Genomic DNA, 16,672 nt, shown 5'->3' with positions numbered 1-16,672 from the left:
TTAAAAAAAATCCCAGGTGTAAGATTTCACATTTGCCCCAATCGTATTTTTTTTCCCCAATTTAACCATGATCTCTTTGGATCCTGACTCTCATCCAGAGTGATAGTCATCACTCTTGGCTTTAAAACATCTGCAATCTGAGGCTCATATCACGTATGCCTTTATCCAAGTCATTGATTTTTTTTTAACCCTTACCTTCCATCTTAGAATATTGTATTGGTTTCAGGGCAGAAGATTGGTAAGGGTTAGGCAATAGGGTTTAAGTGACTTGCCCGGGATTATACAGGTAGGAAGTGTCTGAGACCACATTTGAACCCAGGACCTCTTGTCTCTAGGACTGGCTCTCTAGTTACTGAGCCACCCAGGTGTTTCTTATAACTCAGTCTTAAGAGTTGCTAGAACACTTAGAACTCATCTGATTTGTCGATGGTCACATAAGCAGCATGTCTCTGAGGCAGGACTTGAACTCAGGTCTTCTTGGCTCCAAGAGCAGCTCTCTTACCCATTCTCATACAAGGACAAAACTGAAAACAGTACCTACCCTCAAGGAGCTTATGCCCTTCATTTGATTTATTTATTTTTTATTTTTTAAATTCTAAACCTAACAAAATAAAATGAGCTTTTCCACATTCACAGAACAGAAAACAATGATTATACATGAAACCATGACTCTCTATTAAAGGTGGACATTTAAAGGCAGCTAGCTAGGTGGCCCGTGGATAAAGCACTGGGCTCGAAGTCAAGAAGACCTAAGTTCATGTTTGATACTTACTGCTTCAGATTCCTTGTTTGTAAAATAAGCTGGAGAAAGAATGACAGATCACTCCAGTTATCTTTGCCAAGAAAACCCTAAATGGGGTCACAAAGAGCCAGACAGGACTGAATAGCAATTATGTTGCTGGGGAAGGGGCACACCATGTACTCAGGTAAGTGGATACAAAGTAATCTGTAAGGTATGAAGAAAAAGTGAGAATAACTGGGGGAGAGAATGAGAAAAAGCACTTGAGTCAGACCTTGTGATAGGGACTGGAACCAAGGAAGGCTGGAAAAGTGGGTGTAAATCTGGTCATGGAGGGCTTGAAATGCCAGATTAAGGAATGTGTATTTTATTCCTGAACCAATAGAGAACCACTGAAAGCTTCTGAGAAGGGGAAATGGCATGGTAGTGAGTCCCAGGGAGAATGTAGCAAGTGTTTGGAGGCTGGATGGGAGAGGGGGGAAGAAACTGAGTAGAGGGGCTCTTATAGGACTTAAGTGATGACAAGCTGTGTGAATGAAAAGAAGGGGGCTTAGTGGGCTGTGGCAGGGAAGGAAGGAAGGAGAGAGGGAAGAGGAAAGAAAGAAAAGAGAAAGGAAGAAAAAAGATGGAAGGAAGAAAAGGGGAAGGGTGAGAAGAGAAGCAGGAAGGAGGGAGGAAGAAAGAAAAGAGTGGGCAGGAAGAAGGGAAGGAAGGAGAGAGGGAAAGAAGGAATAAAAAAGAGAGGAAGGGAAGAAAGGAGGAAGAAAGAAAAGAGAGAAGGGAAGGAGGGGAAAAGGAAAGAAGAAAGAAAGGAAGACAAGAGAGAGAAAAGAAGGAAAGAAGGATGGAAGAAAAAAGGAGTAGAGAAGGGAAGGAGGAAGAAAGAAGAAAGAGAAGGAGGGAAAGAAGAAAAAGGAGAGAAGAAAGGAAGAAAAACGAGAGGAAGGGAAGGAAGGAGGGGAAAGAAGGAAGAAAGAAAAGAGACAAAAGGAAGAAAAAAGAAAGAGGAAAGCAAATTTATTACTACCATGTAAATTTTAATATATATACTTTAAAAAACTGTATATCACAGAGGTTCTGATACAATCCTCTTTTTTTTTCTTTGACCACTGAAATGTTCATGTTTGTCATGGAGGGCTTGAAATACCAGACTAAGGAGTCTGTATTTTATTCTTGAGCCAATGGCTCTCACTAGAAATTTCTGTTTCATGTTTCAGGTCTGTTGATGACTAAATTCAGAATAAAAAAGTTTTGTATATATGTGGGTTTTTTTTTTTTCTGAAGAAAGGGAAGTAATTGTAATGAGATAAGCAGTAAGAGGATAGCTAGGTGGCACAGCCCATAGAATGCCAGGCCTTTAAGTCAAGGAGACCTGAGTTCAAATCCAGTCGTAGACATTTCCTAGCTATGTGACCCTGGGAAAGTCATTTAACCTCTGTTGGTCTCAGTTTCCTCATTGGTAAAATGGGAATGATAATAGCACGTACCTTCAGAGTTAGTGTATGAATGAAAAGAGATCCTATTTGTAAAGTGCCTGGCACATAGTAACATATAAATGTTATTATTCCTCTGAATTTGAATAGCCACCAAGTATTCCAGGCACTGTCTTAACACTCACTCAGACCCTACTGTTTCCTGGATGCAAATCTGACCTTTTCACTACCTGTGTAATTTGGGGCAGGTCAGTAAACTTGAGTTTCCTTACTATAAAGGTTATGGGAGCAGAAATTCCCCTAGGGCCCTTGCAGCTCTAAAGTTGGTATCTGGTGATCCCATCTCCTCAGGGAAGCCAACATCTGCTCTTCCTAAAATTTAGCCTTCATTTGAGCCTTCCATCCCCTCCCTTTCACAATAAAACTCTCAGGGGGAAAAAACCCCAATGAATTGTCTACAACAACTCATCGCCTTCATTTCTCCTCTCACTCCAGGCCTTCCAATGAAACTGCTCTCTCATTCTCCTAGGTCACCAGTGATCTCTTATTTGCCAAATCCAGGGCCTTATCTCAAGTCTTCATCCTAGACAGCTAAGTGGACAAGAAGTCAGGCAAACCCCAGTTTGACTGGCCTCAGACACTCCCATGCAGTGTGAGTCCAGGTAAATCATTTAACATCTGTTTGCCTCAGTTTCTTCATCCATAAAATGGGGATAATAATAGCATCTACCTCCCAGGGTCTTTGTGAGGTTCAAATAAATCACTTTGGCAACCTTAAAGCCCAGTAAAAATGGTAGCCATTACTGTTATTAACATTAACCCTGTTGACTCCTCTCTCCTCCTGGATGCTCTTCTCTCAGGGTTTTTGTGAAATTGCTTTTGTGCATTTGATTGGTTCTCCTCCTCTAGTCTCCTTTGCTGAATCATCCTCCACTTCTTGCCTCCCCCCAAGGTCCCCCTCAGTCTTACCCCCATACAGGGTCTATATAGTTCTCATCTTTCTCCACACACTTGCAGGTTTGATGACCATCCCTGTGGAGATGACCTCCAGATCTAGGGTTCTAGCCCTAGCTTCTAATAAAGTCACTCATCAGCTCTCCCCAGGATTTCAGGAATAGCCTAATTGGGCTCCCTGTCTCCACTCTCCTCTATCCTTTCTAATCCACCCTCCACCCAGCTGTCAAAGTGATTTCTCTGAAAGCACAGCTCTAACAACACCACTCCCCTGGTCAAGAAACTCCAGTGGTATTTTTGTGGTTGAATTTGATCCAGCTCTCCTGGACCCCATTTAGGGTTTTCTCAGCAAAGATATTGGAGTGGTTGGCCAATTCCTTCTCTGGGTCAACTTATAGATGAGGAAACTGAGGCAAGATGGTTAAGTGACATGCTTAGGATCACACAGCTACTAAGAGTCTGAGGGTAGATTTAAACTCAGATGAGTTTTCCTGATTTCAAGACAAGCACTTTATTCACTGTGCCACTAAGCTGCCCAAGATCCTTGTATAGGTTGATTTAATATCTTGTTCTTCCTCTTCCTGGCACACTGGGAGTACTTTTTGGATTCTTAAAGGTTGAATGGCATCCAGTAGTTTGTTTATTTTATTTTTTGAAACACTTACCCTCTATCTTAAGAATCAATACTGTGTATCGGTTTCAAGTTAGAAGAACATGTAAGTACTAGGAAACTAGGATAATGTGACTTGTCCAGGGTCATCCAGCTAGGAAGTGTCTGAGTCCAGATTTCAACCTAGGACCTCCTTTCCTCTAAGCCTAGCTCTCAGTCCATTGAGCCATCTAGCTGTTGCCCCCAGAGTAGAATTTTAATGTTAGAGACATTGAATTGTCTTCTCATCAATCAAAAAAGCATATATCATTTATCTACTATATACAATTGTTCAGTTATTTCAGTGGCATCCAACTCTTTATGACTCCTTTTACAAATTTCTTAACAAAGATACTTGAGTGGATCAGAGAGGAAAGACTCAGTGGGGTCTGATTTTTCATGCTTTGTGGCTTGCTGTTCTATCTGACCCCAAGATCTTTGTCTATCTTCACACTGACATTTTCTATCAAGCTTCAGGAAAATAGAAAAGGCTTCCTTCTTACCCTAATTAGAGCCACAACTGTATATTCTTAGGGATGGGGCAGATAGCACTTGAGACCAAGAAGAACAGGGAAGAGTCAAAGCAAATGAAATATAATTCTCCATGTGTTCATCCCAATGTCTGTTTCCTGCCTCAGCCCCCAGGGATACTGGAGAAATGAGACCCTGTATCCATGAGCACCCTGAACACTGCAGGCTTTTTGTACCCCCTGGTGCCTGGTGACCCCCCTGGGAAGCAGCTGGTGACTATAGCCTGAGCCTGTCTCCACCCCCTCCCCAACCCCCCCGCCCCATGCCTGCCAGCTGGTCCTGACACAAGCCTCCCTCCCCCATCCCCCTCACTGCCTGAGCCTCACTTGGGACTTGGAGATCACAGCATCCTGCCTCAGAGGCTGGCCTCTTCCCTCTGACTATGAGCAGGAGTGAAGTCTGTTTTTTCCTTGTCATTGTGAGCTTAGCCCACCCAAGTCTGTACCTTCTGTCTCCCCCTGATTTGTGTCTCCCTGAAGGGAGCTCTTTTTCAGGCTTTCCTAAGAGTATGAGTTCTGGAAGGGCAAAGACACACTTCTGTGTCCCCCAGACTGTGCAGGCAGCCCCTAAAGGGTGGGTGTGACTCGGCTCCACAGCCTGATCATGGCTGGGTATGGAGGGGGGTGACTCTTTAGTCTACACTGGGACAGAGAAGCTAGGGACCTTTGGGTATCTCCCTTTCTACGGGTACTAATGCTGGTCTGGGGTGGAAGAAAGCCAAGAGATGCATCTCTGGAGCTGAAGGGTGTGGTGGAGCTCTCTGCAAAGTCCTGGCTCAGGGACTCAGTCTGACCAGGGGAGAGTTTTGCCCGCCCCATCCCATCCTCTCCCAGCCCAGCCCATCAAAGGGTTGGAGGTTAGTCCATCACTGATATGAAGGTCCCAAGAGCTTTTGGATTCACAAGTCTCCACCTTCCCCCTCCTCCAGACTGGACTGGGCGACTTGAGACCGAAACCAAAAGCCAAGATTCCAATGAGAGAAAGAGAGGGAGACCCACAGAGGAACTGAGAAAGACAAGAATGGGGCCATGCCTGCTTCCCCGACTTCGGCCACTTCCCAAACCGTCAGTCTCTTCACTTTCTTCCAGCCGTGCCCCCCCTCCGCCCCCTTCACCACCTTCCCCAGCTTCTCCCGGGTGAGTGCGCGCTCTAGTCTAAACCTCTAAGTTTTTGGGGACGGGGGGGCTCCTTCCTGACCCCGAGGAGTGTGTAAGGCAAGGAAGACACACGAGGAGACGCCGTCCCTGCCCCCCTCCCAGCTGGTCCCCAGGCTCCGGGCGGTGCAGAAGCTCCGTCCGTCCCTCCCTCCCTCTCCCTCCAGGACAGACTCGGGAGGAAGAGAGCAGGAAATGGGAGCGATGGACGCGGGGGAAGGCGGGCTGCTGGCCGGGCTGGCGAACGGACCGAGGGACTGGCCGGTTTCCTCCTGCGCCTCGGGGACAATTGGGGGCCCGAGGGGGCGGCGGCTAGGTGGAGGGAAGGCGGGGACTTCCTGGCCCCTGGAGCCGGACGGCGTGGAGGAAACGGCTGGGCGCGATTGGACCGACCAACAGCCGCCCGGGAGACCCAAGAAAAGGAACCCCGCCGCGAACCCCCCCACGCGAGGGAGGCGGGGCTCCGGGCACGTGGCGGGGGCTCGACCGCCGCCCCGCCCCCCGTCCGAAAGGACCCTGGGGGACGGGGTGCCCGGGAAGTCGGGAGCACCCGGTTACCTGTTGATCTTATGCGCGAAGGCGCGGCGCTCGGAGGCCGCCATGGGGGCGCCAGGGCGCGGAAGGGCGCCGTCCGTCCGTCTGAGCGTCTGAGCGTCCGAGCGTCCCTCCGCAGGTCCGCGCTCGCCGCAGCCCCAGCTGCTGCACAGCTCCCCGCAGCTGCCTGCCTGCCTGCCTGCTTGCCTGCCTAAGGGCCAGCCTGGGCTGGACGGGGCGGGCCGGGGCGGGCCGGGGGCGGGGTCCTTCCGGGTGCGGGAGGCCGGCTCCCTGCTGCCCCCTGCAGACTCGCTCCCCAGCCCCGAAGCCCCCCAGCCCCGCCTCTCAGGAATGTCCGAGTTTGGCCAGCTGCTGCTCCAGCCCATGCGTTCTATAGAGGGGGAAACTGAGGCCTGGGGTTGGGGGTGGGGAGAATGACTAAAAGTCATACATTTAGCCTTGGCTGAACTAAGGTTGAGATCTCGGTATCCCGACCCCCATTCTAAATGATAATTCCAGAGCACCTTCCGTCCACCTAGCCAGCCAGCCATTCCTTCATCCATCCATTCTCCAATAATAAATATTTGTTGATTTGACTTGATTCCAGTCTATTTTTCAACCATCAGACAAATTGATACTCCTAAATTTCACCTTCCCGGAGGATGCTTTTCCCATTTCCTGACTCCCTCTTGATAGTAGCTTCTCTCTGAGATTACCTTCCATTTACACAGGATTTAAGCCAAAAGTACGACTTTTTTTGCATGTTGTCTCCCTCATTAGATTGTGAACTCTTTGAGGGCAGGGCAGCTTTTTACCTTCCTTTGAATCCCCAGTGTTTAGCACAAAATAATCTCTTTCTTTGTCTCTGTCTCAGTCTCTCTTTGTAGTAGTAGTCCCTAGGAAGCCGAGAATGACTATTGTCTTTGTGCAGTTTCATCTATGGTGTACCCTCATGTGGCTTTGGAGTCCAAAGACTGAGGCACAGAGTTTGTGGCACATGGGGCATGGGACGCCAGTTGTTACGGGAGGTGCGGTTGTGGCCTGGTGTCTGCCGTTCACACGCAGCGGCAAGACATCGAAGTCGTTCATCTTCAAAGGTGGTGGCGGCATGGTTAATGTGGGTTCGCCAGCTGCTTCTGTCAGAGGCAGCCAGTTCTAGTTGCTTTGGTGTAATGCCAGCCCACTTCAAGTTGGACTTTAGCTGATCCTTGAATCTTTTCTTTGGTCAATCTTATTTCCCGAGTCCAGCTGACAGTTCACCATAGAATACCTGTCTTAGTATTCGCTGTGGATCCATGCAGATGACCTGTCCAGACCATCGTAGCTGGGTTTTGAGGACCACTACTTCGATGCTGGTGGAGTTGGCTCTGTCGAGGACTTCCTGATTGGTGGTTCGGTCCTGCCATCGGATCTTCATGATTGACCGGAGAGAGCTGGTGGAATTGCTCCAGCTGTTTCATGTGCTTCTGGTACATTGTCCATGTCCAGTAACAGTACAGGAGAGAGCTGAGGACCACTGCTATACACTTTGAGCTTCTTTGAAGTGCTTACACCGCTGTGTTGGAGGACTTTGCAGCGCAGCTGCCCAAGTGCCTGGCTGGCCTTTTGGATCCTGGCATTAATCTCCTGGTCTAGGGACCTGTGGTTGGCAATGGTGCTGCCCAGGTACTTGAAAGTGTTGACGTTAGAAAGCTGCGTGCCATCGATAGTTATGCACGGCTGGTTAGTTGACCTCCCTGGTGCAAGTTGAAACAGCACCTCTGTTTTGCTGAGGCTGATTGTCAGACCAAACAGTTTTGTTGCGGTAGAAAACCTGTCCACAATGGTTTGGAGATGATTTTCTTGGTGGGCTATGAGAGCACAGTCATCTGTGAAGAGAGCTTCCAGGATGAGTCTCTCTGTTGTCTTTGTTTTTGCGGTCAGGCAGCAAAGGTCAAATAGTGAGTCATCCAGTTGGTATTTGATAGAAATGCCCAGGTTTAGATCCATCACAGCATGTCGTAATACTTGGGTGAAAAATAGGTTGAATAGCACCGGAGCAAGGACTCAACCTTGTTTCACGCCATTGGAGATGTTGATGCGATCATAAGTCTCTCCACCAGATAGGACTTCCCCTGTCATGTCAACATGAAAGAGCTGGATCAGTTTGATGAATTTTGCTGGGCAACCGAGCTTGCTGAGTATCACCCACAATGCCTCCCTGTTCACTGTGTTGAACGCCTTCCTCAGGTCTATGAAGACAATGTAGAGACTCAGAGCTCAAGGCATTTTTCCTGCATTTGCCTCACCATGAAGACCATGTTGATGGTGCTGCGATCTGGTCTTCAACTCAGTCTCTCTAAAACAAAACAAAACAACCCTTACTTTCTCTTTTAGTAAGAACAAAAAACAGGACAAAGACTAGATAATTGGGATTAAGTTATTTGCCCAGAGCTACACAATTAGGAAGTGTCTGAGATCACATTTGAACCCAGGAACTGCCTATTCTAGGCCTGACTGCTCTAAACATTGTACTATCAAACTCCCCACAGTATAATCTTTTAATAAAATGCTTTTAGATTGGCAGATTCCTAAAGCACAGATCATCCCACTCACCCATCCACCCAGAAATCTCCACTGCTTCCCTAGAGATTCTAGGATAAAATACAAACTCTTTTGCTTTTGCCAATCCAGTGCCCAGCATGGCTCCAGGCATCTAGTAGGTGCTTAATAATAACTAACATTTATATAGAACTTACCATGTGCTAGACATTATACTAAGTAGTGGCCTGACTTTCTATCCACTGAGCCAGCTGGCTGCACCAAATGATTTTCTTCATGTGGAGGTATGACCACATTACTTCTCTGCTCAAGAAACTTCACTAGCTTCCTGGATGCCACTAGGATGGAAAACAAACACCTCTGTTTTGCATTTAATTGTCTGTGTTCAGTCATTTCAGTCAATCTGACTTGTGACTCAATTTGGGGTTTTCTTTTCCTTTTTTTTGCTTTCATGCAGTTCACATTTTCATATTCCCCAGGCTGTGAGAGAAGACACATATCAGACATACAACAAGAAAACTCATGAAGGAACAAAAAGGAAAGATGGCATGCTTTGATCTGTGATCAGATTGCATCAGTTCTTTCTTTGACTGTGGATAGCACTTTTTATCATGAGTCCCTTGGAGTTATCTTGGAACTTTGTTTTGCTGATAATAGTTAATATTACTGTTACTGTATACATTGTTCTCCTGGTTCTGCTCACTTCACTTTGCATCATTTCATATAAGTCTTTCCAGGTTTTTCTGACCTCATCCTGTTCATTATTTCTTAAGTTATATTCCATTACAATCATATGCCACAACTTGTTCAGGCAGTTCCTGATCCATGGTCACCAATTTGGGGTTTTCTTGGCAAAGATACTGGAGTTATTTGCCATTTACTTCAGCTCATTTTACAGATGAGGAAACTGAGGCAAACAGGATTAAGTTCCTCCCCCAGAGTCACACAGCTAGTGTCTGAGGTCAGATATGAAATGAGATCTTCTCTACATCCACTGTTACTAGCTGCTACTTTGCATTTAAAGCCCTTCATAATTGGGCTCTAGCCTAACTTGCCAAACTCCTTGAACATTACTCTCCTTCATATACTTCAGTTCCTTACATAGTCCCCCATCATCAAGGCCTTGGCACAGGCAGTACCCAGACCTGGAATACATTCCCTCTTCACCTACTATGCTTAGAGCCCCCAGATTCCCTCAAAGCTCAGCTATAATAAATATTGGTTCCAAAGCAGAAGAGTGGTGAGAGCAAGGTGAACAGGGTTAAGTGACTAGCCCAGGGTCACATAGCTAGGAAGTGTCTGAGGCCAAATTTGAACTCAGGTGCTCCCAGCTCAAGGCTTGGCCCTCTATCCACTAAGCCCCAATATGAATCTTTCTTGATCTCCCAAGCTGCTGATGCCTCTTTCACAGAAATGACCAGATATTTACTGTGCATAGGCTTGGCATCCCTGATAGAATACCCTTTCTGAAGGCAGAAATTATTTCAGTTTTGTCTTTGTAAACCCAATGCTTGGTAGAATGGCTTGTAGCTGTTCCCATCCTTCCTTTCAAAGAAGACCAACAATGTCATGGGGTGATGTCTTGACTCAAGTGTGGATTTGATTTAAGTGAGGCAGAGTTGCACAAAATGACAGCCTCACTCTCTCTTCCAGAGTCTCGTCAAAGTCCAATGGCAGGACAAAAGTGAGGATAACTGGTGCTGGCCCAGGATGCAGTGGATGACTTTGGCATGTTCGCTGTCTGACCAAGCTCTAAGGGCTCCACAGAATCTGCTTCTTCTGCTTCATGGCTATTGGAAGGAATTGTTCTAATTTGTCCCTCCAGTAAGGATAAGTCTTCACACACTAGGAGTGGATATCCCCCTAACTCAGCTATGGGTTTGAAGCCTATTGGCTATCCTCAAAGTGACTAAGGCTGTCTCCTGAGACAATTCTGTCAGGTTATGACCACTGCACTTGTTATAGCTTCTTGGAGTCACAGGTGAGACTGGCTCATTGTAGGTGCTTAATAAATGTTTTCTGATTGATTAATTTGGAGCAGGAGTGGATTGGAGCATTTCTCTTGAAGTCATGTGTATGCTCTGGCCTGTGACTAGGGTTTGTGTTAAAGAGGATTAGCCACAGAGCAGCATGGGGGATGGACTCTAGTGGAGGACCCTTCTATCATTGTGGAACTCTGAAAGATCTCCTATGGACTTCCATTAAAGGGAATCAGAGGATTTCTTTTCATCTCTTGCCCCCAACAGCAATGATGCCTACAAACACATGGCAAGAGAAAATGTGTCTTCCTAGGTAGGTTGAGACTGAATCTTAAGACATGATGGACATGATATCCTGCAGACATCTGAAACTCACCATTTCTAAAAATGAACTCATTATCTTTCCCTTCACTTCCTTATTACTGCTGAAGTCACCACCAAATTAAGAACCTAGATGGTATCCTTAAACTCTCTCCCTCCCTCCCTCCCTCCCTCCCTCCCTCCCCCCCCTCAGTCTCTCTGTCTCTCTCTCTCCTGATCCCCCTCCCTTCTTCTCTCCCTTGCCTCAGTCTCTGTCTATACTCCCACCTTCTCTCTTTCCTTCCCTTCCCACCCCAACTCTAATATCCAAGGAGTTCTATTGATTGTATTTTTATAATATCTCTGCTATATGGCTATATGCCCCTTTTTCTCCTCTCACACTGCCACCACCCTAGTACAGATCTTTATTACCTCCTGCCTGGACTACTACTTATATTAACCTCCTGATTGATCTCTCTGCCTCACCCCCTCCCCTACTCTAGTCCATCCTCTGCTCAGCTGTCAGTTTTATTTTTCTGAAGTTCAGATCTGACCCTGACCCCCCGTACCCCTGTCAATCTGCTCCAGTAGTCTCCTATTGCCTTCAGGATCAATACCGAATGCTTGGATTGGCTTATAAAGCCCTTCCTAACCATGCCTCTTCTTATCTTTCCATCCTTCTTACACCTTAACTCCCAGTGACCCTGACCTCCTTCCTGGTCCTCCTATTAGACACTCTATCTCCTAAGTCCAAGACTTGTCACTGCCTGCCTCCAGGAGAGACTGTTTCCCTCCTCATCTCTCTCCTGCCTTCTTCAACTTCCTTTGATCTCAGCTAAAGTCCCACTTACTGCAATAAACTGTTAGGATGCTCTCTTCCCTTTTTTCTCTCATTTATCCCATATTGAGGCTGCTTAGACAGAGCGTTTGGCATGCTGGCTCCTCCATTTGATTGTGAGTTCCTTGAGAGCAGGATCTGCTTTCTGCCTTTCTTTGTACCTTCAGTGCTTTAGCCCAGTGCCTGGTATACACCAAACATTTAATGAATGCTAGCTGACTGCCCTCTGCTGTTTTGCATAATGGGAATAGTGAAATTTATAAGAATCCAAGTCATTCCCTAATCGATAAATGGTCAAAGAATATAAGTAGACAGTTTTCAGATTTTAAAAAAATGTTCTAAATCCTTCCTGATTAAAGAAGTGCAAATTAAAACAATTCTGAGCCACCACCTCACACCTAGCAGGTTTGCCAATATGACAGTAAAGGAAAATAATAAATGTTGGAGAGAACGTGGCAAAATTGGGACACTAATGCATTGCTGGTGGGGTTGTGAACTGATCCAAACATTCTGGAAGGCAATTTGGAATTATGCCCAAAGGGCTATAAAAATGCATATCTTTTGTTCCAGTAATACCACTACTGGGTTTGTATTCCAAAGGGATAATAAAAAATGGGAAAGGATTCATTTATACAAAAATAATTATAGCTGCTCTAATTGTGGTGGCCAAGAATTGGAAACTAAAGGGATGTCCCTCAATAGGGGAATGGCTGAACAAATTGTATATGATGGTGATGGAATACTATTGTGCTATAACCAATTGTGCTATAACCAATGTATAGTAGTGTTTCTAAGACAAAACCCTTACTTTCTGTTCTAGAATCAGTATTGGTTCCAAGGCAGAAGAGCAGTAAGGGCTAAGCAACTGAGGTTAAGTGACTTGCCCAGGGTCATACAGTACTCTCTCTCTTTATCTCTCATGCTTTTCCCATGGTCTGTGGGTATGGGTGGGTTGGACACTTCCCCAAACTGAGAGGATGAGTAGAAATGGATGACTATATATAAGAACATCTCATCTTTTCCCCTTTCATTATACTCAATAGTAAACATTTATCAAGCACCTACTATGTACCAGGCACCACATTAACTGCTGAGGATACAAATAAGAAAACAATAATTCCTGCTCTCATGGAGCTTACAATCTAGTGGAGGAACACTACACATGATAGGCAGCTGAAAAGTTGGTGTCTGGGGCTGTATTTGAACTCAGATGAGTTTTCCTGACTTCAAGCCCAGTACTTTATCCACTGTGCCACTTCCTTCCCCAGGATCCTTGTATAATCCGATTTAATGTCTCTTCACCAGTCATCCTGCTCCCCCTCCTCTTAGTACACTCTGGGAGTGCTTTTGAATCCTCAAAGACTGAATGATTTACAGTAGAGTTTTAACCATAAGGACATTGGACTGTATTCTCATCAATCAAAAAACATTTATTATGTACCTACTTTTTTCTTCTCTTTTTTTTTAACTCCTGCATAACATTAGGCCCTCCAAATTTATGTCCAAAGTCCTAATCACTGCTGGTTGAGTCTTACGGCTGGGTTGGGGTCTTAAAGGTCACTCTCAAAGATGGCTCTTTGGACCTTGAGACCTTAATGCTAGACTGACTACAAAACACAACCTCCGTTACAACTCTTGAATTCTTGTGGAAAAAACAGGAACTTAATAGCTAAGCTTGGACCCTACAGAGAGATGAGATAATACAATTCCCTCCTTTGGGCAGTTGTGGGGTCAGGGGTATGGAACATATACATATACAGTCAGACTCGGTTGATATGTGGATTGGATTTCCTGGATTCCTTTTTTTCCTTCTCTCTCTCTTTTTAAATTTTAGATATTAAGGGATGATCTGTTTATAAGGGGATGGAAGAAGGATATATTCAGAAATGAAGTCATGTGAAAACAAAAGATATAAATAAGTTGTTTGTTTGGTTTTTTTAAAGGCTATTTCCACTGGGAACTACTGTTTTAGGATGTTCCAGTGAGGATTCTAAAGGCAGAATAACTCATCCAGAGCTCAAAGGCATCCCAGAAATCACCAGGTATTTATATGTGAAATCCAGTCCAGTCGAAGCGATTCTGGAAGAGACCTCCTAGCAAACTCTCCTCAATTCAGACATACCTGGGACAGGGTATTAGGGACATATATTGATGTTACTTAGGGACCACCAAGGACTTAAATGCTTCATATTAAATCTACAGCTTTTTCTATAGTCCAGAGCTTGAGAGAACCTGATTGTACAGTCCTCCTGGCCTCTCAGTTGGCTAACCCAGCAGGTCTGTTTACATTCAAGCATGTACACATGTGAGCCCAGACGCCCACATGTCAACAACACACCCCAAAGTGATCCAACTATTTTGTCCTAGGTTGAGCTCTGACAGGATTGCTCCAGATCCAAGTATTGTAAATGCCTTTTCTATCCTTTCCTAAAAATCTCTTCCTTATAAAACTGTGAATACTCCTTGATCTAGTAATACCACTATTAGGTCTATATCTCAAAGAGATACAAAAAAGGGGGGAAAGGACCTTCTTGTACAAAAATATTTACAGCAGCTCTTTTTTGTGTTGGCAAAGAATTGGAAACTTCGGGGATGTCCCTCAATTGGGGAATGGCTGAACAAATTATGGTATACGATGGTAATGGAATACTATTGTGCAGTAAGAAATGATGATTAGGATCATTTCAGAAAAAGCTGAAAAGACCTCTATGAACTGATGCAGAGTGAAATAAACAGAACAAGGAGAACATTGTACACACTAACTGAAATATTGTGAATGATCAACTGTGAAAGACTCAGCTACTCTCAGCAACACAATGATCTAGGACAGTATTGGCGAACCTTTTCAAGATCAGGTGCCCAAAGTACAACTTCAAGCTGCCTATGAGCCCCTGGCATTATTCCAGACAGCAGAGGGAAAAAATGTTTGCATTGGGCAGCTGGACAGAGGGGTGGGGCATGTAAAATTGTCCTTGGGCACTGTGGAGAGGGTGAATGGAACAGCCCTCTTGGTGCCACCCCGGCACCCATGCCATGGCGTCACTAACAAGGATCTAGGATAATTCTGAAGGACTTATGACAAAGAATGCTATCCACCTCCAGAGAAAGAACCGTTGGAGTCAGATGCCAATCAAAGCAAACGATTTCTCACTTTATTTGTGTTTTTATTTTGGGGTTTTGTTTTTATATGGATCTTCTCTAACAACAATGAAAGATATGGAAATATACTTTGCATGATAATGCATATATAAGCCAGATCAAATTGCTTACCATCTCCAAGAGGAGGAAGGGGAGGGAGGGAGACAATTTGGAATTCACAACTTCAGAAATATGTGGAAAATTGTTATGTGTATTTGGTAAAATATAATATCTTTAAAAATTAAAACCTCCATAAAATATTAAGGAAAACAATTTTAAAAATCTCTTCTTCCTTCCCCATTCCTCCTGGGTTTCTTTTCTCTATGCCTCCAAAACACAGCTTCACCCTTTAGATTGTCTTTCACTGTTCTCCCAGAATTCATTTCCATCTCTAAGCTTGTTGTGGGGAAAAAAAACCCTGGATTTCAAGACCCAGCTAAAAGCTCACCTTTTACAATCCCTCTTAATTCTAGTGCCTTCACACTGTTAATTCTTTTTTATCTTGTATATTGTATATTTGTATATATTTGTATGCATGTTGTCTCCCCCATTAGATTGTGAACTCCTCCATGAGAGAGCCTGTTTTTTATCTCTTTTTCTATCCTTTAGCAGTTAGTACAATGCACATTGTGGATGGTTAATAGATGTTTATTGACTGACTAGAAATCAGAAAGCTTAGGTTCTCATCCTGGTTCTGTTGCTAAGTAAATATAGCCCTGTCTCTAAAATGGTAGTGGGCATGGAGGACGGGCCTGGGGCTGAACACTTGAGGACACAGGAAGGCTCATCTATGATTGGATTCTATGAGGTTTTTTGAAATGCCTCCAGTTTGACCACAGTTGGTAACTCCATAACCCCTAGGTGTCTCTGTATCAGCTTCCATACTCGCACCCCTCCCAACCAGAAAGAGGCGGAGCCAAACCCAGAACTGTCCAATCTCTGCCTTCCTGGGGCAGTGGGGGGTGGAGCTTTCTCTTCTGGTGTCTTTCCCCTTTGCTCCTAGTTATCTTGGAGATAGAAGAAAACCCCAAGCTCTGTTCAAATTCTGTCCTTGAGAGTTCAACCTTGAAATGTATTGGGTGATGGGGTGGAGTGGGGAGAGGAAGAAGGGAACAAGCATATTTATTGAGTACCTACTATGTGTCAGGCCCGGCTTTACAAACAAAAGAGCTCATAAGATATTTATAATTATATATTATATTAATATCTTTCCTTTCTTTCCCTCCCCTCCCTTTCCCATTCTCTTTTAAGCTTTTTAAGATATTTATATACTTTTATTGACCATTAAACGAAATCAAGGGTGGAGTCCTGGCTTTTGTGAAATATAAAACCTCTTCCCTTTCCCAGGAAGTCATTGATTTTTTTTTCTGAAAGCTTGTGGGTGGAGCTACATTTCCATGGAAGCAGTTTATCTGAAGAAGATCTGGAGGTTTCAGTGGAGTACTAGTTCAATATAAGTCAGGAAGGTGATATGGCAAGTAAAAAAGGCTGAAGTGATCTTCAATCCTATATGGAAGGGGAGAAGAGAACAAGCATTTTTAAAGTGGCTATTATGCCAGGTAGCATGCTAAATACAAAGAGCTTTGCCAATATTAACTCAGTTGGTCCTTGTGACAACCCTGAGAAGTAGATGCTTTTATTATCCCTATTTAATAGTTCAGGAAATTGAGGCAGAGGTTGAAAGACTTGCCCAAGATCACAGTGCTTGCCTGAAGTAGGATTTGAACTCCATTCTTCCTGACTACTGTGGAAAGGAAAAAGAACAATTTCTGAACTTTCTGCCATTGTGTTGGAATAAGCAACAGTGAGAATATTAGAGAGAGGAAATTTTCAAGACTGACAGTTGGTAGGGGAAGGAGCAACTGGGAGTGGCAGTGAGTCT

General features: G+C 44.7%; 1 protein-coding gene across 10 annotated transcripts in view; it reads right to left on the bottom strand.

The window, feature by feature from the left end:
- The window catches only part of DOCK6 (dedicator of cytokinesis 6), a 65,949-nt gene extending 59,727 nt beyond the window's left edge, over positions 1 to 6,222 (bottom strand). For 8 of the 10 annotated variants that reach the window (XM_007488514.3, XM_056822721.1, XM_056822725.1 and 5 more), the window contains exon 1: positions 6,019 to 6,217. In XM_007488514.3, the coding sequence (XP_007488576.3) occupies positions 6,019 to 6,062 (44 nt within the window). In that variant the 5' untranslated portion in view covers positions 6,063 to 6,217. Of the gene's footprint in view, positions 1 to 6,018 lie in introns of all 10 variants that reach the window. The other 2 variants (XM_056822718.1, XM_056822726.1) reach the window with 2 other exon arrangements.
- Between the last annotated feature and the right edge of the window lie 10,450 nt (positions 6,223 to 16,672).

Source organism: Monodelphis domestica, chromosome 3, assembly GCF_027887165.1.
Source record: "Monodelphis domestica isolate mMonDom1 chromosome 3, mMonDom1.pri, whole genome shotgun sequence".
Lineage (NCBI taxonomy): Eukaryota > Metazoa > Chordata > Mammalia > Didelphimorphia > Didelphidae > Monodelphis > Monodelphis domestica.
The sequence above is the reverse complement of the archived record's forward strand: the minus strand, read 5'-3'. Positions and strand labels throughout refer to the sequence as shown.